This window comes from Lampetra planeri, chromosome 6, assembly GCF_965212315.1.
Source record: "Lampetra planeri chromosome 6, kcLamPlan1.2.h2, whole genome shotgun sequence".
Classification (NCBI taxonomy): Eukaryota; Metazoa; Chordata; class Hyperoartia; order Petromyzontiformes; family Petromyzontidae; genus Lampetra; species Lampetra planeri.
This window is the reverse complement of record NC_136112.1, coordinates 8,121,821-8,144,138: the sequence shown is the minus strand read 5'-3', so window position 1 is coordinate 8,144,138 and position 22,318 is coordinate 8,121,821. Positions and strand designations below refer to the sequence as shown.

The window sequence follows — 22,318 nt, the reverse complement described above, 5'->3', positions numbered from 1 at the left end:
CCTTGTCATCTGCAGCTAAACATAACCTGGATTTCTAAGTAGCGAGAAAAATGAATGCTACAAGTACAGTATACAATCGTTCTCCTCTCATTTAACACGCCTTAAATGTAGTTTGTGCCAATATAAATGAAATACCGTGCAAAGCTGTGAAAATATTTTTGGCATGGAGTTGATACAAGCTACGACGGGAGATTATATATATATATATTATATGTGTAATAGATTTTCCAAAACGATTTGTTTTACTGCCACAAGAAAGTTAATTATAAACCCGGTTAGTTAGTTATCACAGATCGCAAACTTTAAAACGTTGTCATGTTTGCTTATTTGGATATAAAACCGTTTAAAGTGCCACTAAAATAGTCGGTGATTGACAGGAGCGTATCAATTGAAATGAATATTCAGCCCAAAAGTATTTTCTGAGAACCATCATCTAGAATCTGTATACGTGTTCTATGAGTGTGACGAGTTGCACAAAACATTACATGAGACGTTACGTAACTTTTTAAATCTAAGCTACCGCTAGAATCGAGGACTGTATTGACGTAATAATCTTACAAGCCCCATATTGTTTTCCGGCACCATAGCCACAACAACAACAGCCAGGATTAGTCCCCAAGTAGCGGTGACGTCACCGCGGCGTGCGTGCCAGGCTAAGTGTACCTTGAAGGCAACGCAACACCGCACAACACCAACCACCGACATCACCAGTGACCAGAATAGACTTTTGCGTTAGATCGCGTAAATATATAAATGTGTCGTTAAAACCCGCCACCACCCAACACAGCCAACTAGTAAGGGTTGTCACGTAAACAGAACGTGGCCAATTCGTCACTAGTACAGCACTAGTGTGTAGTGTAGTGTATAGTGTAGTGTATAGTGTAGTGTAAAGTGCAGTGTATAGTGTAGTGTATAGTAGTGTATAGTGTAGTGTATAGTGTAGTGTATAATAGTGTATAGTGTGTAGTTTATAGTGTAGTGTATAGTGTAGTGTATAGTACTGTATAGTGTAGTATACTAGTACAGCACACCGGTGTGTTGGAGAGCCAAGCCACAACATTTACAATCTGAGTACGACGTTTCGCCAGTAATTACAACCAGCTTCATCAGGCGACAGCCACATTTGTTCTGTTTACGTGACAACCCTTACTAATTGGCCGTGTCGGGTGGTGGCGGGTTTACACGACACATTTATATATTTTTTCGCGATCAAACCCAAAAACCTTCTATTATGGAAGATGATATTTCTCTCGAAAGCCTGCGTGTTAAACTGACCACCAATGACGTCTGCGTAAAAAAATCTTCAACCCACGTGGCGACGACATTCCTCCCCACGTGCTTTCATCGCACGCGCACCCAACACGCCCTTGGCAACGCCCACTTTGCTCCGCGTTGTCCAATGGGGATCTCGAGACACCCCCCCCCCACCACCCCCACCCCACCCACCGCACAGCTGATGCCTGCATTGAGCGGTGGTGAATCGAAAGCTCGCCTGCGTAATTGCCGCTGTCATCCGCATATAACGGTGCGACAACGGTGTGCCGAGGAGCCCGGCGTGTGACGGCCGCTGTCTTCGACGGCTCTCAATCGTCGCACTCGGGGTAAGCGCCTCCCGTTCGGCGTTGCTCTCTCGAATGCGGTGGCGTAGTGATGTGCCGCAGGCGCTATTGCTGCTGCTATACGTGGTGGCGTGCGCCGCGCGTGCGTGCGCGTGTGTGTGGATGTGCGCGGATGTGCGTGCGTGTGGATGTGTGTGTGATGCGTGTGTGGATGTGCGTGCGCGTGTGTGGGTGTGCGTGTGTGGGTGTGCGTGCGCGTGTGTGTGGATGTGCGTGTGTGTGTGTGGATGTGCGTGTGTGGATGTGCGTGTGTGTGTGTGGATGTGCGTGTGTGTGTGTGGATGTGCGTGTGTGTGTGTGGATGTGCGTGTGTGGATGTGCGTGTGTGTGTGTGGATGTGTGTGTGTGGATGTGCGTGCGCGTGTGTGGATGTGCGTGTGTGTGTGTGGATGTGCGTGTGTGGATGTGCGTGTGTGTGGATGCGTGTGTGTGTGGATGTCCGTGTGTGTGTGTGGATGTGCGTGTGTGTGTGTGGATGTGCGTGTGTGGATGTGCGTGTGTGTGTGTGGATGTGCGTGTGTGTGTGTGGATGTGCGTGTGTGGATGTGCGTGTGTGTGTGTGGATGTGTGTGTGTGGATGTGCGTGCGCGTGTGTGGATGTGCGTGCGTGTGTGTGGATGTGCGTGTGTGTGGATGTGCGTGCGTGTGTGTGGATGTGCGTGTGTGTGTATGTATGTGCGTGTGTGTATGTATGTGCGTGCGCCTGTGTGGATGTGCGTGCGTGTGTGTGGATGTGCGTGTGTGTGGATGTGCGTGCGTGTGTGTAGATGCGTGTGTGTGTGTGGATGCGTGCGCAGTTGCTTCATGCCCACTGCCGACGTGTCACGGCATGCATTGTGCGCTCTCGTAACGGTTCAAGCTTGATAGCATTTTCACATACATTGCTGTGTGTGTGTGTTTGAATACTGATAAATTTGTACGATACAGTCAAAACACCCACGCCTGCACAACTCATTCCTTAATCGCCCACCTACCTTGCACGTATGCACATATATTACTGTCTACCGGACAGCGGAATCTATACATCCTATTTGTTAATGTACGTATTTGTGTGCGTGCGTATGGCTTAATGTATGATTCGTATGCGTGGTTGTTTGCATCGAAGGGTGTTCACTGTTGGACACAATGTTTTATACGGTATGTAAATGGGATTCATTGGCCAGCACACTTCCCCATCGCTGTTTAACAAGCGCTGCTTATCACGTACACGATTAACAGACTGACATTCTCATGAAGTTTAGCTTGGCAGTTTAGAGAACCAACCAGCCCTTGAGTGTTAGAGATTGGCTGCCGAAGGATTCAGCTGAAGGTGATAAGCAAAGACTTATGGCCTATGCTGTAGCCTCTTAGCTTTAATTTTAAATGGTATATTCTAGTTCATAATATTATTATGTTTAGTCAAGTAACCTCACCCCGCTAACACGCACGTTTTGGGGAGGGCCTCATACAGCAGTGGGATTGACAAAAAAGTCCGTACATATGCCATCTATTGACTGGTTCACATGTTTTTTTTTTCTACACAGAAATACACCACAAGCAGATATACACTGCACAAAGCAACGATTTGTACGGCGTATGGGCTAGTAGTTAAAAATACCCAAGTCCTTTGTACACTTATCCGAACTGCATGGCCCACTACTGGCCTCTGATTTATGAGCTTACGTCCCAAGGTCTGTGAGAGAATGTCGGTATTACTGGAATGCTGGCACAGCGATTCGCGCACTGCGCTATGAACCTGGCCACGTGAGTTGGATACCCGTCCATGGCTAACATCAATGGCGAAGGAGATCTGAACTTGTTTGACCTCTGCCATGAATGAGCGTTTGTCCTTGCGCTCAATGTGACTGTTCATACTTTTCTTTAATACACTCGTCATCCCACTACAACCCATGCAGAGGAATACGCTTCAATTCCCTAACAGTTTGCATCATTGAAACTGTTCGGGAACTGTTAAAAGATAAGCAAGGCATAGCGTTTGAGCGCGTGCTGTTTGTGTAAAGCAGCAGCGGGGCATGTGACCGGGGCACGGGAAGAGGCTGTCATCCGTGGGACTCACAATCTTTGTAAATTTTCAGAGGCAGCTGCTGACTCGGAGTCAACGGTACACGTGGGAACGTGGGCAGTTTGACGCCGGTAGTTAAGCCCAGTGGAGCACACTGCCTCTCTGTAAGTCGAAATCTCATTTCTTTGAACTGATTTTTGTGTTTAGTTTGCTGTCCTTCCCCCGCACCTTCGATTTTGCACGGCTGGCTACGTACTGTGCTGCGCTAAAGAGTTCGACGTGCATACACACACACACGCAGGAAGCATTGATTGATGGTTGTTGGAGGCTTTAACTAAAAGTGTCAAACTTCACTCGCCGTCGTGTGTTGATTGTGGGTAAACATTCACAATGTTGGGCAAGTGCGATGAGAGCGTCACGCCAGGAGTTTATTGAATTCAGTGGATCACATTGCTCGAGTCCACAGGCAAGCGTTGGGCCTGCCAAGATTGCCTGGATCTATTTTGGAAATTATTAACTTACGTTTTGGAGGGATCACCTTTCACCCACTCGCTGTGGAGTAACCATGGAACAAACGCACCTTTGCACCAGTTCTTAATTGGTGTGCAGCTCTGACCCTCGACTTGGGAACGGGGAGTGGTGGCGCAGTGGTCAGCGTACTGGACTGTGAATCTGAAGACTTGAGTTAGATTCCCGGCTAAGGCCATCACGTGTGGGCGAGTGCTATCTGAAACGGGGCGTGGGCTATCCCTTCACCAACTCCCACTGACCAGCGTGGTGAGGTATGGTCAAACAACCCCCCCCCCATGACGAATATGGCGCGGGGAGGCATTCATCTAGCAGTGGATTGACAAATGACTGTACATGACACGACTGCCTCTATTAAAATATTGGAACTCGTATCTTCTATTTGAATACGAAGTACAGGAGTAAGCAAATGTTCGTTTATGAACTCCGGATATTCTTTTTCGTTCCAAAATTTTTACGTGATTACTTTTGTAAACATTAATATTTAATCATGTTAAATTCAAGTACCGTAGTGGAGTTTCTCACTAAGTACATTTATGTTGGAATGTATGCGACTATTAAACGCACATTGCAAAACTGTATTCATCATGACCAACAGCATATTTAATCAAGAATCAATTAACTCCATAATTACCCATTAACACATATTCTTATTCCGCACCTCCGATTAAGAGGGTTGGCTACGTACCGTACGAAAGAAGTTCAACATACAGGGACATACTGATGTAAAAATCTGCATGAACAAGTCTTTTTTATATGCTTTGGTTCTTTCGGTAAAGTCACGTAGATAGAAAATTTAAATTTAAATAAACTTAAAAATAAAAGCAAAAAACCCACGACGTTTCGATCGCAACACAAGCGGTCTTCATCTACGTGACTTTACCGAAAGAACCAAAGAATATGAATTCCTGCGGTCACGAAAGTTTAAAGTCATAATGTAAGTATCTTTTTCGTATAGGTAAAATACCTCAATCTAACCAGCAGGAGGCAGTAATGTTTCACTGCCACGACGGGGCGGTATGGAGATTGGGTTTAGTGGTTTACTGCTCCCCGGGATGATTTGATCGATTGTCACGATTCAACAATCGCTATTCGATTGAATAATAGTTTACGCTTCTTTTACATCATGGTGACTAAGGTGACCAAACATGACTGTAGAGGTCACATGAACCCATACCAAAAAATACAATTTAACACGTAGGCTTTCATGACCAATATTAGCCATCATAGTTTTTTTGGGTTAGGTCACGTGAATATAAATGTGTCGTTAAACCCGCCACCATCCGACACAGGTATTTAGTAAGGGTTGTCACGTAAACAAAACGTGCAAATGAGTTACTAGTTCAGCACACCGGTGTGTGGGAGAATAAACTCACTTGAATTGTAAATGTTGTGGGTTTACTCTTCAACACATCAGTGTGCTAAACTCGTAAATAATTGGCATTTTGTTTACGTGACAAACCTTACTAATTGGCTGTGTCGGGTGGTGGTAGCCTTAATGACAAATTTATATTTACGTGATCCAACCTAAAAACATACACACGTACATTGACTTTCAAGCATGGGCGTTTTATTATTATTATTATGTATTTCTAAGTTACACTCAAAGTGTGGATTTCTAAAATATTGCTTTATTTAATGACCAACGTCACGTGATATTCATACATTGACACATCGATGCACAGAGACGCAGAGAGAGGTGCATTCTTAGAAGTAAACAATGAGAAAGACAGAGGGACACACGGATTCAGAAGACATCCACAAGTTCGAGACATCATTGTGACTGCCATGAAAGGTGGTGTACGTGGATTTGTGCAGGACATGTCTCCAGAAGGGATGATGGCCGGTGGTCGAGACTAACAACTGAGTAGCAGGCAAAGGAGAGAAAACTCCTCCAGGGACGTCCAGCACAGAGATGGAACGATGAAATAAGCAGCTGGTCTGCAGGTGGTAGATGGATTTTTACGTTGTGAGACCATGAGAGATGCTGACTGCTTAAGTAGGCCTTCATCCAGCAGTGGATAAATCATGGCTGATAATGTTACATTTGTAAAGAGTGTCTTAATATCATCCCACGTGTTGTAGCAATTGAAAAAACTACAGTCATTCAATCGATAAATGTGCTATCATTTGAAATCACGGCAGCTGCTTGGCCACATATTAAATGTTCCGCAGCGTAATCAGTGTGATAAGTGAACTCCATATTAAGACGCTTTAATTCAAGTGTGACTACATTCTCACTTGTGAAATTATTTTTGCTTGCTCTCGTTTCAGGATTTTCCCGCTTCTTGACTGTGAACTGGAACTGCAGCGTCTTTGGCTCTCGTGAAAATGGCAGAAAAACACAAGAAGATACAACGGTCAAGAATTTCGAGCAACCAGCTCTGGAAAGAAGCCCACAATGCAGCCACTCCCAAGGCTGGCGTTCGGAGAGGCAGTTTCGAATCCGGTAGAGAACCCAACAATGCGGCAGCATCATCGCATCAAGCCGACACTCAAAGCCAACCTAAAAATCTGTGCGGCAATTCTGCAGTAGGTCATTCGCAAGACACGCCTAACTGCTTGGCCATACCCAGTGGATATTTAAAGCAGGGCGCAAGCGACGCAGCTCCTGCAACCGCTGTCCCAGACAGCACTAAGCTTGAACACGATTGTGTTCCGGCTGCCGGTAGTCGGCGCGGAAGCGCTGTCGGTGGCCAGATCGATGGAACGGTCAGCAGCCTCCCACCCCGCGGAGGCGACAGCTCCAGGGCAGGTGGCGGCGAGGCGCAGCTGCGAAGGGCCAACCTGGCCAAGTTTGTGCTGGGCTCCTTTGACGATGCGTCTGATGCTGAAGACGGAGGAGGAGGTGGCTCCGGTATTGGTGCTGGCCTGGCGGCTGCGCTGCAGAGCAGGCGCAGCAGCTTGGAGGCGGAGGGTGGCAGGAGAGACAGGGCCGACGTCGATCCGCAGTGCTGTCCACGTGCCAACTTCCAGACGAACATCAGGTGAGTGAGGTTGCAAGTGATGGACGTTTCCAGCCGTTTTGAAATTTCCACCGATTTGCGGAAATGTTGCCATTGTTAGGTCGCTGGATCGATTCGATCTCCTGGCGCGGCAGTTGAAACAATGGGAACGTTTTGAAAGCCACCAGCTCTGTCCATTCATCGGTATACATGGATATGGATACACCACAGCCAATCGACAGGTCATGTGGTGGGTATTCCCACCTCGAAGATATGTGGCCAGTTTAGAAGAGTCAGCCAAATACCTACTAGAGGGGCTCTCTAGGTCTTGCTCCAGCAGAGACCCTTCCACCAGCAGCGTCATAAGCAAGCAATTGAAGGTTGCACCTTTACCTTTGCATCATTGTCATTGTCACGAACACTATTGGCGAGGGTGTGGTTGTGCACGCTCGTGATCCACCGCTCTGAAGGCACGGGTTTAGTAGTCTTGAAATGTTCTTTAAAGTATGAAAATTGGAAACATTAACCATAGCAGACTATATATATGAGAGGATGCAACCATGAGCATGGCATACGCGTGCAATGACAGAGATTGTTTGAAAAATCAGTCAGAGGCAATGGACGTAAAACTACACGCATTGTCGATGCTACATGATGTACAGCATCCTGAAATTCAGTTACATTTAGTTGCCTCCGTCGATTGATAACTGTGCTGTGATTCGGTGCAGGACGGTGATCCTTCATGTCGCCTCTCTCTCTGTAGTGGTTTGTCACTGTGCTAGTCCTCCAACACTTCGATAAGATTTCGATGTAAAGCTTTCGTGACTGCAGGGATTCATCTTCTTGGTTCTTTCGGTAAAGTCACGTAGAAGGGAAAAAATAAAATAATATAAAACATAATAAAATAATTCTCAAGACGTTTCGGCCAGAACGCAAGCAGCCGTCCTCAGGTGAAGAACAGGTCTGTCGGGAAGACAGCGTCTGACGCTGTTCTTCACCTGAGGACGGCTGCTTGCGTTGTGGCCGAAACGGTCGTGAGAATTATTTTATTATGTTTTATTATTATTGTTTTATCATTTCTCTTCTACGTGACTTTACCGAAAGAACCAAGAAGACGTCGATAAGATGTTAACGTCAGAGCTGCATTTGGTTCATGAGATGCTTGCCGACGCCGTCTAGCGGTCGTTTCGGCCAGGAGGGTCCTGCTACGTTTTGCCAGCAGGGGGCGGTGTTGTTACGTGTGTGTATATTCTTAGGTTTTTTTTTCCGTAAAGTCACGTAGGTAAAACATTAACATTAAAAAAAAGTCTCACCTTAACAACTCTTTTCAACCAGTCTACACAACAAAGACCGCACCGAACCTCACAATTGGCTCATCCCACCCTCAACCAGTATATATACAAGGACCGTTTTCTTGGGATTTATCTTACTTGATACAGCAATCGTGCTGTGACGGTTCCACCTGAAGACGGAGGCTTGGGTTGCCTCCGAAACGTCGTGATTTGATTTTTATTTTACATTTATTAATTTTAATTTTTTTTTACCTACGTGACTTTACCGAAAAAACCTAAGAATATGAATCCTTGCAGTCACGAAAGCTTCAAATCTAGAATTAATACGTGTATGTATGTTGAACGTCTTTCAACTCCGTACGTAGCACACCGTACCAACCGGAGGTGCGGTGGAAGGACAAGAAAACACATCTATAATTGAAGAGTGCATAGCTCCAGTGGCTTCCTAGCATCGGAAGGAAGAGCGTTCCAGAAGCTGCGCGATGCGGTGACCATCTTTGTTCGATGGTTAGCCAAAAGTGGCTTCTGCGAGGATGACCGGAGTTTGCTCGATGGTTTATGCCCCTTGACGAGATCAGCAAGGTGTTGCGGTTCATTTGTGGCAAGCACTTTGTGTGTCATGAGTGCGACCTTAAAATGTATTCGTTCGGTAACCGGAAATAATAGCAATTGAGTCATTTGCAGCATTGGGATGTCTGGCCAATACCAGTGACATGGTCTTTGGTTCTTTCGGTAAAGTCACATAGGTGAAAATAAAAATAAGAATAAAATAATTATAAAATAAAAATGATAATAACTACATTTAATAAAAAAATTGCATTAGTTATTCTCATTTTTATTTTATGTTATTTTTTATTTTCACATACGTGACTTTACCGAAAGAACCAAAGAGTATATGGATCATTGCAGTCACGAAAACTTCAAATCGAGAACCAGTGACATGGTTTTTTTTTATGTAGTTAGCTCTGGTTGGACATTTGTAGAACTCGGAGAAAACACATGCAGCACAGGAGGAGAACAGACAAATTGCACACAGAGAGGCACCCGAGTCGAGAATCGAACCCAGGTCCTCCTTCCATCTGAGGCACAGAGTGTTAACCACTGCGCCAACAACGTTGAGCCTGCATAGTGTTTGTATCGGCAAACCACCATTCCTAAAAACACATTATTTGGTAATGCTTCGTTGGGGGAGGGGGGGGCACGTGCCAATGATCCGATCGAAATCCCTAATTTCAATCAGATAATTGGGGTTTATTAGTTAATAAATCGGCATTTTGCGACCCCCACTGCCACTATGTAGCATATTATTATGTGCCAGGGACTCTATGAGATGATAGATCAATAGTCTGAGTCCATAATTGGCAATAATAAAGCAGTTATAAGTGACTCACAGAATTGTGCACAGTTGCATATACAGTACACGACTTCCCTGCTGAAGGCATTCACCTTCAGCGAGCGCGATGCCGATCACACAACGCGGTTCGAATTCGACCCTCGATCGATGGCTGCGCCATCGCCGCACACGCGTCGAATGAAAAGCAAGGCACAAGTCCTTACTTACTAACAACTCCTCTATCATGTTTCATTGCTGGAGGGGTTGCCCCCCGCTACCTGAAAATCCTGGCTCCGCCATTGTACACAAGCACCAATAATACAATGAACATATATATAAAACAGGTCATGTTTGGAGCCCAAAACGTTCCCTATTATGCTCTAATAATATATGGCATTGTCTCTGAAAGTGATTGGCCTCCACCAGAGACATCCTTCTTGATGGCCTAGTCTCACCAGTGTCAGACCGGAGAACGCCACAAGGCGGACAGCACAAAGACAATGCCACACGTATCAGGGCATTTACGACTCGGCGTGAGGAGCTTTATATCGTGTTTATTTGCATGTTCACCACAAGTATGTGTGGTTAATGCAGACTTGATTCCTTGCACAAGCTATCTATTCGGTGTTTGAACATCTTAACACCTGTTTTATTTCCAGAAAAGATGAAACCTATCCTTATTTTTCTTACTCTAATAAACATTTGCGTGTAAACCTAGTGAGACACGAAAATATATCTACAGTAGATTATGAATGCCCCAAATCTTGAGTTGAATTGATCTAACCACCCAGCAGTGGAGTTTGCTGCTGCTTAAACACATTCCTGCGGAGGGAGCTGGTAGGAACGTTGGGTTGCTCGGTCAATGGCCAGGGTCAACGGCGGCGTGGTGTATTCCGCAAATATGCCCGACTGTGAGGGCGGGCACAAGCCGGCGTAAGTAGGTGAAACGTTGAGTTTTATAAGGGCACCACGGGGTGACCCGCCCCTCCCCACCCAGCCCCACCCCTCCCACCCCCCACCCAGCCCCTCCCCACCCTCCCCACCCAGCCCCTCTCCACCCTCCCCACCCAGCCCCACCCTCCCCTCCCCACCCAGCCCCTCCCCACCCAGCCCCTCCCCACCCAGCCCCTCCCTGCACGACGGACACAATAATCCCCTGTGAGCTGGTGTCACCAGGAGGGTCCTACCAGTAAAACCTGTACATGAGAGAGAGAGAGCTGGAGACGAGGTACAGATTAGTGGGCACAAGTACAGACGCAACGGTGTCACGATGTCGTGATGTCATAACGCCTGCACGCATGATGCATGACATCACGTGGCCAGCCATCCGCATGCTAATTTTATCATTTGATCCATGGGGAAATAAGCTCGCGGAACCCTGCGAAATGGAATGTACAGAACTAGAAGCGCCGTCCCTGTCGCAGGGCCCATGTGAAATAATCAAAGCGATTGGCATTCTCCGTGCAAGTAAAAATGCAAGTGATGTCACAACCCTTCATCACTTGACACCCTCTGGCCTCTCCCACTTGGAGAGTGGGGGAGGGGCAGGGACACTGAAGTCAAGGGCTTGTTGAATGAGCTGTGTATGTGTGTGTGTGAGGGAGAGACTCATATGGGAAAAACACGTTGTTCGGGCATTGTTCAACATGTAATGTGTCCGGTATTCCCTCGTTATTTGCGAGATATGCATTCCGGAGATGCTCATGAATAGCAAATTTCGCGCATAATGATATTGGCCGACGGAAACCTTTTTAATTGATTACCTTAAATACACAAATGAGCTATTAAATACGTAAAAAATATGTATCTTTCATTTCTTTATCTCATCACGTTCTCTCTCATCACTTGATCTCATCACTTGATCTCCTTTCTCGCATTACATTCTCTCTCATCACTTTATTGTTTTTTTTATCTCGATGCAGTCGTGTAGAGTTCGAGATGCAATTCACGGATAGCCAAAATCGCAGATAGTAAGTTCGTAAATAACTTGGGAATACTGTGATAGTGTACGCTCAATCTCAAAAAGAGAAGACGACCCTATGATACAAAACAATGATGCAGCGTTTTTTTTATTTGCATTCGTTATTGCTGTACTTTGTTTTGATTGGTTATTGCAGTACTTTGTTTAGCTTGTACTGGTAGGAACCTCCTGGTTACACCAGCCCACAGGGGATTAGTGTGTCTGTCCGTCCGTCTGTCGTGCATCCAAAAATGGGAGGGGTGGGGCTGGGTGGAGAGGGGAGGGTGGGGAGGGGCTGGGTGGGGAGGGTGGGGCTGGGTGGTTGGAGGGAGGGGTGGGTCTGGGTGGGGAGGTGCTGGCCACCCCGTGGTGCCCTTATAAAACTCAACGTTTAACCTACTCACGCCGGCTTGTGCCCGCCCTCACAGTCAGCCATATTTGCGGAATACACCACGCCACCGTTGACCTTGGCCATTGCCCGAGCAACCCAACGTTCCTACCAGCTCCCTCCGCAGGAGGAATGTGTTTTTGTCATTTTGGTGACATAGGTGACTCCCGCAAATACGACTCATTCAGGTCTCTCGACCTCTCATGAGCTCTCACGTGGTTAAACGAAACAAACTCGAGAATTGACTCAGCTGTTCACAGTTGTGCCAAAACGGATTGCATGAAAAATGTTGTGCTCGCGCAACTCCAGCAGCAACTTTGAATGCGCTTCATTTCATTGTTTAGCACCGAGACAGAGTCACTGGAAGCAGTGGCGGAGCCGGTGGGGTGGGGTGGCACGTGCCCCCCCCTCCCCCCAATGATCCGATCGAAATCTCTCATTTCGATTGGATCACTGGGGTTTATTAGTAATAAATCGGCATTTTGCGACCCAAACTGCCACTGTGTAGCATACTTCCAGGCCATGCGCCATCGCCACACACGCGTCGAATAAAAAGCAAGGGACAAGTGCTTACTTATTAATAATTATCAGTTTTCATTGCTGGAGGGGTTGCCCCCCCCCCCTTACCTGAAAATCCTGGCTTTGCCTCTGACTGTAAGTGTTTTATATTATTACTTTACCCCAATTTTATGATGAGTGCTTTCGGCATCATGTCACAAGACTGAAAAAAAAACATTTGGGACTCTAGGAAGGGGCAGAACAATAGCTCATTGTAGAGAACGGCCCACAGAAGCGGATATCACAGATCTACTTTTGAAATGTGTTCGAATTTCCTCTGATTCACACAAGGAGGAAGAACCCCCCCCCACAACACTCTGCTTCAGAGTCATGTTAATCGTATTGCAGTCAAAGCAATGTAGTATTTTTTTTCTTTTCAGAGCTGGAATTTACGCTAATTAAGTTCAGAACCAAATGTTACTTGTTTGCTTTTTTGTACAGTCGTTGGTGACTGGGCTGAGGCCATAAACTCACTCCATGCAAGTGTTGGTGACGATGGGGCTTTATATAGAAGGTGGATGTAGTGATTTTGTTTTTGTGGGAATCTTCATCTTATCAAATGAATCTCGATCAAGAAAAAGAGTAAACTCACTTGGCGCAAGATATCATTCTAACACATTCCTGCGGAGGGAGCTGGTAGGAACGTTGGGTTGTTCGGTCAATGGCCAGGGTCAACGGCGGCGTGGTGTATTCCGCAAATATGCCCGACTGTGAGGGCGAGCACAAGCCGGCGTGAGTAGGATAAACGTTGAGTTTTATAAGGGCACCACGGGGTGACCAGCCCCTCCCCACCCAGCCCCACCCCTTCCACCCCCCACCCAGCCCCACCCTCCCCACCCAGCCCCTCCCCACCCTCCCCACCCAGCCCCTTCCTCCCCACCCTCCCCACCCAGCCCCAACCTCCCCACCCAGCCCCTCCCCACCCTCCCTCCCCACCCAGCCCCTCCCCACCCTCCCCTCCCCACCCAGCCCCTCCCTCCCCACCCAGCCCCTCCCTGCACGACGGACGGACACAATAATCCCCTGTGGGCTGGTGTAACCAGGGGGTTCCTACCAGTATAATACATGCCATCATTGGCTTTTCGTGGTGATAGGGCTGATATGCTTGTGGCTAATGTTGGGAAGAACATTCGGTTTGTAGAATACTGTACTTCACAACTGGTGCGAAGGACTTTAAGATAAAAAAAAGTCTTCTCTGCCATTTCCGAACCCAAATGACATGTTTTTCTTCTTGTATTGAGAATTGTATGACCACCATGCAATATAAGACGAGCAGCCTGCATTGATTTCATTAGCAAATGTAGCCTTGTCCATTCTGCTGATTAAGAACCAGTTTTTTTTCCAGTTGTCTCAGCAATGAAGACAATGCGTTTGCTTCCCAGGCTTAAGGCGACAACAGAGTTCATTGCAGGCCCTTTCTATGACTGCACAAGGTTGCATGCATTGTATCCAGAATTCTCAATGTTAAAGCTTGTGCCTCATAATAAAAAGTGTATTATTAGTGTGAGAAGCATCAACACAAAGTGTAGACGTTTTGTTAGCGTCCTTGTTTAATGCCTCATTACTTTTGGCACCCCTGCGGAAAATGGTACGACCCAAACTAATTACACTCCAGTGCATCCCACCGGCAAGGCTGCCGATTCTACCAAAGTGTGGGGGGGTGTTTCGTGCGACTTGCACAACCCGCGTGATGCAAGCAGTGTGGATGGGCCATCTTCCTATGCTGTGTTGTGTAGAGCCGGTCTAAGCGAGCTTGGAAGCTCACGAAACTGGTTGACTACAGCGAAAAAAGTAAGGCGTCTAACTTTAATAATACACGCACAAACAAACAAACAAACCTGTTAATCTGTCTCTCCACGTCAATACAACGTGTTATTAAACATAAAAACCGTTTTGTTGAAACATGCTGAATAGCCCATGTGGCCTGGTGGCTCAACATCCATCGATTTACACACGGAGAGAGGGGTGGATGTCTTATTGATTAATTCTGTTGCCCGGAATGCTTCACAGAAACGTGCATAGTAAGGTAATATAGTGTGCTGCGTTGTTATAAGTTGTGAAGAATCTTCATTTTGGCACGAGTTTCGTAAGATAACAGTGAGTGTGCTACCTGAGCATAGTGGCCTGCGAACCACAGTTGCTGTGAACTTGGCGACCTGACTTCAGTTCCTGGCCACGGCTAGCATCAGTGTTGGAGCGATATTTGAACCGGTCCTGGGCTGCCCCCCTTCATCAACCAGCACTTGACCGGCATGGTGAAGTATGGTCAAACCACCCCTATGGTGGCGGGGAGGGGGTGCATTCAGCAGTGGACTGACATGGCACCGAATTATTAATTTACACGACTGTTATTATACCATTATACTGTTATGATACTATTAACGGTCGCCAGTGTTAAAGTTGTTAAGTTCAGTAACTGCATTTGTTCAGTATTTGCAAGCAAAAAGGGCCGGTCACTCAATGTTGTTTTGTTTGTTGTTCGCCCAGGAGTGGGATTGGAAAGCCAAGTAGAGGTATTGTGGAGCCAGGCTTTCATGCGAAACGTGAGACCCCTGAAACTCTTCTCACTCAACCCGAGGGCTGACCCAGAGGTCCCTTTTCCATTGGTGAATTTCCCCCGTGTGGGTTGTGCCTGACAGCAACAGCGGCCGGGCACGACGCTGCCTCCTTCACCGCTGCTGCATTTGCCATTTAAGCCGTCGCTGCTGCTGCTGTTGCCGATTGTACAATTGGCTTTACACTGGGGACTCCCCAAGTCTTATCGTAGCTGTGCCACGTCCGTCTTGACGGCTTGCGATTTTGGTGTTTATGTTCGAGAGAGAGAGAGTTTTTCTCCCCGGCTTAGGAAATTGAACGAGTTGTCGTTGTTGTAAAAGTGTAGGGTTGTCTGCCGCTACTGCTGTGGCCGTTAAGACGTTTAGTTTGGATACACTTAACCGCAGTGGTTGTGGCGTGACTGGCCGATCATCTTCGGGTTCCTGTCAACTTGTGAAAACAGTAACCTTGTGACCCGTGTAAGCTCGTCCACATGGCTGCAATGAAGGCACCACGGATGGAGGTGTCTGCAGGTTGGTCCAACAAACTAAAACTTATTTTCATGTCGTGTCCTCGGTAACGTGGGTCAATTTGAAACGATATTATTGTATGTACGGTATATATATACACCTCGCTGTATATGTGCTAAAATTCAGTATATTCACAGTGAGCTGTTAACGGGAGTTCACATCGGTTGCTGATTTTCTTCGATTGGCACGGTTGGCTACGTACGGTGCGAAAGAAGTTCAACATAAAACTTTTGTACTGTGAAATACATCTATCATGCCGTGACCGAAGCTGTCCAGATTACATTGTCGAGAATGCCGCCGTGACACCACGAGCGATGCACAGAAAATCACCTAATCACGTGTGTCGCCGTCCCCTTGTAATACATTTAAAAACACTAACTCCACAGCGCTGTCGTTACATCTTGGGACATACCGAGAATACAATCACAGCCGCACGTACTGACGCACCTCCGGAGATAAAGTGAAAAGTTAAATTCATTTATGAATAGCTGAATTTGATTTTAGATTTGAAGCTTTCGTGACTGCAATGATTCATACTCTTAGGTTTTTTTGGTAAAATCACGTAGGTAAAAAATTTAAATTAATAAAAGTAAAATAAAACTAATTACAAAATTCACGACGTGGCTGTGACGGTTCCACCTGAAGACGGAGGCTTGTGTTGCCTCCGAAACGTCGTGAATTTTTTTATTTGTTTTATTTTACTTTTATTAATTTAATTTTTTTACCTGCGTGACTTTACCGAAAAAACCTAAGAATATGAATTTGATTTGTTGTTAGGGGCCCGTCCATGAATGACGTCACGCACCTAGTAGGGGGGGGAGGGTCAGACATTTGTGACGATGTGTGACGAGAGGGGGGGGGGGGTGTGAGAAATGTGACGTCACATCAAAATGCGCAACTTTAAATAAATATGGAATTGTTATAACAACACTAATTGTTATAACAACACGCGTACAACATTAGAGTGCAGCGCCACATTAAACACGCACTACAATGACAATAGTTTAAAGCGATTTGAAGCATGCTTTATTTTCAAAATGGAAATATGGTTTTTGGAGTGGGGGGGGGGCAGAGCTTTGTGACGTCATATTTGAGAGGGGGGGGGGTCTGACTCTTTGTGACGCCGTGTGACGAGGGTGTGGGGGGGGTCAAAAATCGTCCAAAACCGCGTGACGCCATTTATGGACGGCCCCTAAAGCAAGCAAAAAAACAGCAGCAGGCAGCAAAACAAAGGGGGGGGGGGGAACGGGTGGAGTTGTAGTTGTAGGTGCTGGTGTGGGAGGGGAGGGCATCGACCACGCGGAGCCGGGTTGGCTGGGCTCCTTGGCTGGGCGTTACTTGAGGAAGTCGCTGGCTCGAGTTTCTTAGGCTTTTTGGCAAATCGCGCACTCTGCTTGCTTGCTTGCTGTCTGCTGCTGGCAGCAAGGCGCTGATGATGTCTGCTGTGGGTGGTGGTGGTGGTGACGATGGTGGTGGCCGGTGGTGGTGAGTTTTGCCCGGAGGTTGTGGACTGCGTACGTGATGGACACGTGCCCGCGCGTGCCCTTCTCGTTGTTGTGGAAAGAGCAGCGGTCGCTGAAGGCTGCAGTGACCGGATCAGAGAAAGAGAGAGAGAGAGCGAGAGAGGAAAACAACATGTTTAAAAAAAACATCCTCTGCTAATTCGTTTTAACGCAAAGGCAGACGTTTGGCAAATGTGATTTTTTTTGTATTAATGCAATACATTGACAGGTTATGCGAAAACTTTCCGCCTTCCCACATCGCTATTTACACAATGTATCTTGCTCTCGAGAGTTCAGTTACAAAACGTTGCAGATCGTGTGCTGCGTATGTGGACGACTGTAGTTTCGCTAACATTGCCGGGGCAATTCGGGTTCTGCGGACAGTCTTTTTGTTGTTGTTGTTGCAAGGTTGCAGAGTTTTAATGAACGGTCGGAAATGCACAACTCACTTTTGGTGTATGTTGGGGTGGAGTAGTGGTTAGCGCGCTTCGATTTGAAGCGGACAACCTGAGTTCGATTCTCAACCACAACTGATGCCAGTGGCGAATGAAGTCTGGGCCCCACTCCCCTCTACGAACCGACGCTGACCAGTGTGGTGAAGTATGGTACAAAACATATGCCCACCCCCTTGATGGTCACATTGTGGTTATTAATTCAGCAGTATGTTGACAATGGACTGTCGCTTTTTCTTGGTTCTTTCGGTAAAGTCACGTAGAAGGGAAATAATAAAATAAATAAAACATTCGGGTTCAAGGTTGCAGCACTCACTTTTATAGCAAAGCCAACTGGTCAACAAACCTACCTGAGCAATGCCATTCCACCCATATGTGCCATCACGAAGCCTAAACTTATCCATTGCGGAACTGCGGGGTGTAAAATCCACTTGGCGTAGGACAGCATAACGGAGATCTTCATCTGCAGCCCCAGGTGGTCTGGAACATTCTCTGCCAAGTGAAGTCCACTCAGTCGTGCCATCCGCTCTTCCGTCTCAGCCTTGTGCTGAATAAGGCATGCGCTAGATATCTTAGATTGATTAATGTGTTCACACTGTCACACTGTCCGGACAACACTTTCCCTACACAGAGTTATGTTTGCTGCACGGCAGCCAAACCGCTATTTTTAACTCTCGTAGCTGGAATTCGGAACCAATCTGTCGAAAAAACATCCACTTGGCGTAGGACAGACCTGTTCTTCACCTGAGGACGGCTGCTTGCGTTGTGGCCGAAACGTCGTGATAATTATTTTATTATGTTTTATTTTTATTATTTTATTATTTCCCTTCTACGTGACTTTACCGAAAGAACCAAGAAGATAGTTACATTACGTTAATAGTGGTATAAGTTAATGTTCACTACTACATCTCCTTTGGAAGAAAATACGTCCGAGAGGATGACTGCCATGCAGATGGAGAGATAAGATCTGCTCGTCCACAGCAGCGAGTTGGACTCTGGCATCGCATTACCGTGTCGGAGGGCATTGGCGTTGAAAGCCTTTCATCCAGCAGTGGATTGATCATGGCCGATGATGCTTGCATGCAGAAATGAGATCGTAACTAAAGGCTTGACAGATTTCCTCGCATTGTTTCAGGCCAAGCATGTCGGGTTCCAATCTGGTGAGGATCGGACGCAGAGCCATGGATCAGCAACGCGACTTCACGGTGGCCTCACCCGCCGAGTTCGTCACTCGGTTCGGGGGAAACCGCGTCGTCGAGAAGGCACGTGACTCGGCGGAGCCTACGCAGAATTTCTGGTAGACTCTGTTCATCCCCTGTCAACTACGTCATTCTATTCTGTCATCGTCAAGATCGTCACGTTCCCACAAACTGAGCCGACTGCTGTACAGCCCAACAGAGCGCGAGGCTGCCGGTTTACGAGGTCGTGAAATCGATTCCTTGCCAAGGCGTACTTGGCCAATCATCCCTTTTTTATAACCAAGAAGAGCACCGCTTATTGGGGAGCCAGTAGCAACGTTATTGTAAAAAAAACTAATTTGTGCCATAGGCACCTGGAATGTCCACCACTGTTGCAGATTCCCCAAGCTTAGGTGAGCTCCGTCAAGCGCTCATTCCTTGACTCTTCGCTCACTGTCTGTCTGTCCACGTCTCGCCGAATACATCTCTGTGCAGGTTCTCATCGCCAACAACGGCATCGCAGCGGTGAAATGCATGCGCTCGATTCGCCGCTGGGCCTACGAGATGTTCCGCAATGAGCGCGCCATCCGCTTCGTCGTCATGGTTACGCCCGAGGACCTCAAGGCCAATGCAGGTGGGTGGAATTTGATGGGGCAGATAAACCGACCACAGATGTTGGCCGTTTGTGTGTGTTTTGAGCCGTTTGTAATGGGTTTCCAAATCACTTTCTTTTTCGAATAAGTTGTTGCTTAATTGAACGAAGGTTAATTGTAAAATCTACGTACGTGTACAATCCTTTTGTGGGCTTCCTCATGCCATGTGGGTTGTGTCGATTACTTGACCATACTTCACGGTGGTTAGTCTAGGTTGCTGTATAAGGGGACCGAGATCGGTTCAGATGTTATCCACCACTGATGTTAGCCATGGCCAGGAATGAAACCACTAGTTTACTGAATGCTATGAATGTATTTTTTGTACGCTTTTTATGGACGTTTATTGTTGCAAGATTAGAGTCGGGAAATCTAAAGTTTACAGTATCTGTAAAAGAATAAAACGCGATGGCAAGTCCTCCGTTGTTTGACCTGGTATCAGATATCTTGGCCTTGGCACTCGCAACAGACCTCAGGACTTTGAGCTGGAGTAACCTCCGATTTATTTTTAGGCATCACTGTCACTTGAATAGGGCAGTGTATTCCACAGCACTTCAGTTCTGCTTCTAACACGATGTTCAATATACAATGCCGGTCGAATGTAAAATAAAATTGAATTTTATTGCTGTTTGATTACTGTTTTTATCAGACCCGGTTTCAATTCACTGTTTTTTCCAGGCACATCAGCATTATGTTAAAAGATGAATAATCCATCTAGGATATCTTGCAAAGCAGTGCATCACACCGTGTGTCTAAGAACGCCATGGAAGTGAAATTCGCATGAAATGTCTTCTAATTTACTTTTTTTTGCCACGTTAGTGGGTGCCACTTTCCCATACACAAACGATATATTCAAATTCACAGAGCAGTAATTGAGCCGAATTAGGTGTGCAGTCTTTGGTGACTGAGCTGAAACCATCACCTCACGACATGAGAGACGGGTGACTGTAACCTGGATTCCACCCCTAGGATCTGCATAGCGCCGGCTCAGTGTTGTCATCCTGGAGCAACCTTGTCTCTTGTTAAAATCCTCAACATTTTCACGTTGGGCACAACGTGCGGATTTGTAAGCGCATATCAGTGTTTGTGTGTGTACACGATTGCTTGGGAGTCTGCATCACCTCATGAGCTGCGGCGGCCATTTAGGTTTTTTTGTCACTTCGCAGAATACATTAAGATGGCCGACCAGTACGTGCCTGTGCCGGGCGGTTCAAACAACAACAACTACGCCAACGTGGAGCTTATCCTGGACATCGCGCGCCGCATCCCTGTGCAGGTGCCGCCGTCTTGTGACGATCGTCCGTGCCAGGGGCGTCGCTGTCAAGTAGTGTGTACAAGCCGTGTAGTTGCACCCGGGGCCTACTGGCCGGAACCGCCTAGGCCAGAGGGGTAGGGTAGGCGGACAGAGGTGCCGTTTAATCCCTTGCACCAGCCTTCCCAAACCTTTCGATTTAAAGCTTTCGTGACTGCAGGGATTCATCTTCTTGGTTCTTTCGGTACAGTCACGTAGAAGGGAAATAATACAATAATAAAAATAAAACATAATAAAATACAATTCTCACGACGTTTCAGCCACAACGCTGTCTTTCCGACAGACCTGTTCTTCACCTGAGGACGGCTGCTTGCGTTGTGGCCGAAACGTCGTGAGAATTGTGTTTTATGTTTTATTTTTATTATTTTATTATTTCCCTTCTACGTGACTTTACCGAAAGAACCAAGAAGATGACTTCCCAAACCTTTTGAGTCGTGGGGGTTATTTGCCCATACCTCATTACGCTGGGTAGCGCGATGTGGTGAAGGCAGGGAACATAGATGTAGCAGTATAGGAGTACAGTACAATATTTGTTTTTACTGGCCTCCACTCTGCTGACCAAATTTGCCACAGTATTAGCCCATGAGCAACCTGGCCACGTGTCTCTACCCAGCCACTTTCAGGTCACGTCCATCACTTGCCTGACCACATACGGAGCTTATTTTGTTTTACGTACAACTTGACGAGCAACCAAAGGGTTACTTATATGCCACCATGGTTAAATATGCCCCCCCCCGCTGAATGTTTAGGCCATCTGTCTTGCTTGGTTGATTAGTGTGTTGAAATAAGAATTGTTTTTTCCTTTTCTGGCACTAAAACAGGTGTTAAGATGTTAAAATACCAAACAGAAACCTTTTGCAAGGAATCGTACCTGGACGCCCACTGGGAGTTTCGCAACATTCTCTTGTGTGATCCCACCAATCCTCGCCTCCACAGCGCTGCATTACAGGCGTGCGCCACCACCGCCCAGCTAAATATAGTCGTGAAATGTAGGCAAGGTTATGGAAGTTCATTTGGCAGAAACAAACGCACCAGCAATGTTTTTTGTGTATTTATGTAAAAAAAACATTTCCATATGTAAACATGTGAAAGTACAGTATTTATTTGTTTCCTCTGTTACGAGGCTTTATATATATCCTGCTATTCGCATCATGTCACGAGATGAGGAGGAAATTCCCGTTTGAAACACTTTCGGCGAGAGCATTGCATCGCTGAGCTGTAGAGAAACGGCACTGGGACGGCATCTTAGAACTCTTCTTGGTTCTTTCGGTAAAGTCACGTGACTTTACCGAAAGAACCAAGAAGATGAATCCCTGCAGTCACGAAAGCTTTAAATCGAAATCTTAGAACTCCTTATGAAATCTCTTAAACAGGCCTCTTCATCCACACCGTGGGGCACATGATTTGTTTGCTGTGAAATGAGTTTTGGGTCACATGTCAAGTGAACCGATATGTTTTAATTCTCAAGAATTGACGTTTAGCCAAGTCAAGTGAAAAACTGAACGTAGCACGGTGGGGGGGGGGTTATATGTAG

At 46.6% G+C, this 22,318-nt stretch overlaps 1 protein-coding gene across 7 annotated transcripts in view; it reads left to right on the top strand.

The window, feature by feature from the left end:
• Nucleotides 1-1,435: 1,435 nt before the first annotated feature.
• The window catches only part of LOC144719479 (acetyl-CoA carboxylase-like), a 93,842-nt gene continuing 72,959 nt past the window's right edge, over nucleotides 1,436-22,318 (top strand). For 2 of the 7 annotated variants that reach the window (XM_078595432.1, XM_078595430.1), the window contains exons 1-6: nucleotides 1,436-1,601; nucleotides 3,695-3,785; nucleotides 6,424-7,136; nucleotides 18,780-18,906; nucleotides 19,318-19,456; nucleotides 20,639-20,748. In XM_078595432.1, the coding sequence (XP_078451558.1) occupies nucleotides 6,481-7,136; nucleotides 18,780-18,906; nucleotides 19,318-19,456; nucleotides 20,639-20,748 (1,032 nt within the window). In that variant the 5' untranslated portion in view covers nucleotides 1,436-1,601; nucleotides 3,695-3,785; nucleotides 6,424-6,480. Of the gene's footprint in view, nucleotides 1,602-3,694; nucleotides 3,786-6,423; nucleotides 7,137-14,259; nucleotides 14,417-14,468; nucleotides 15,694-17,037; nucleotides 17,176-18,779; nucleotides 18,907-19,317; nucleotides 19,457-20,638; nucleotides 20,749-22,318 lie in introns of those variants that run through there. The other 5 variants (XM_078595431.1, XM_078595435.1, XM_078595434.1 and 2 more) reach the window with 5 other exon arrangements.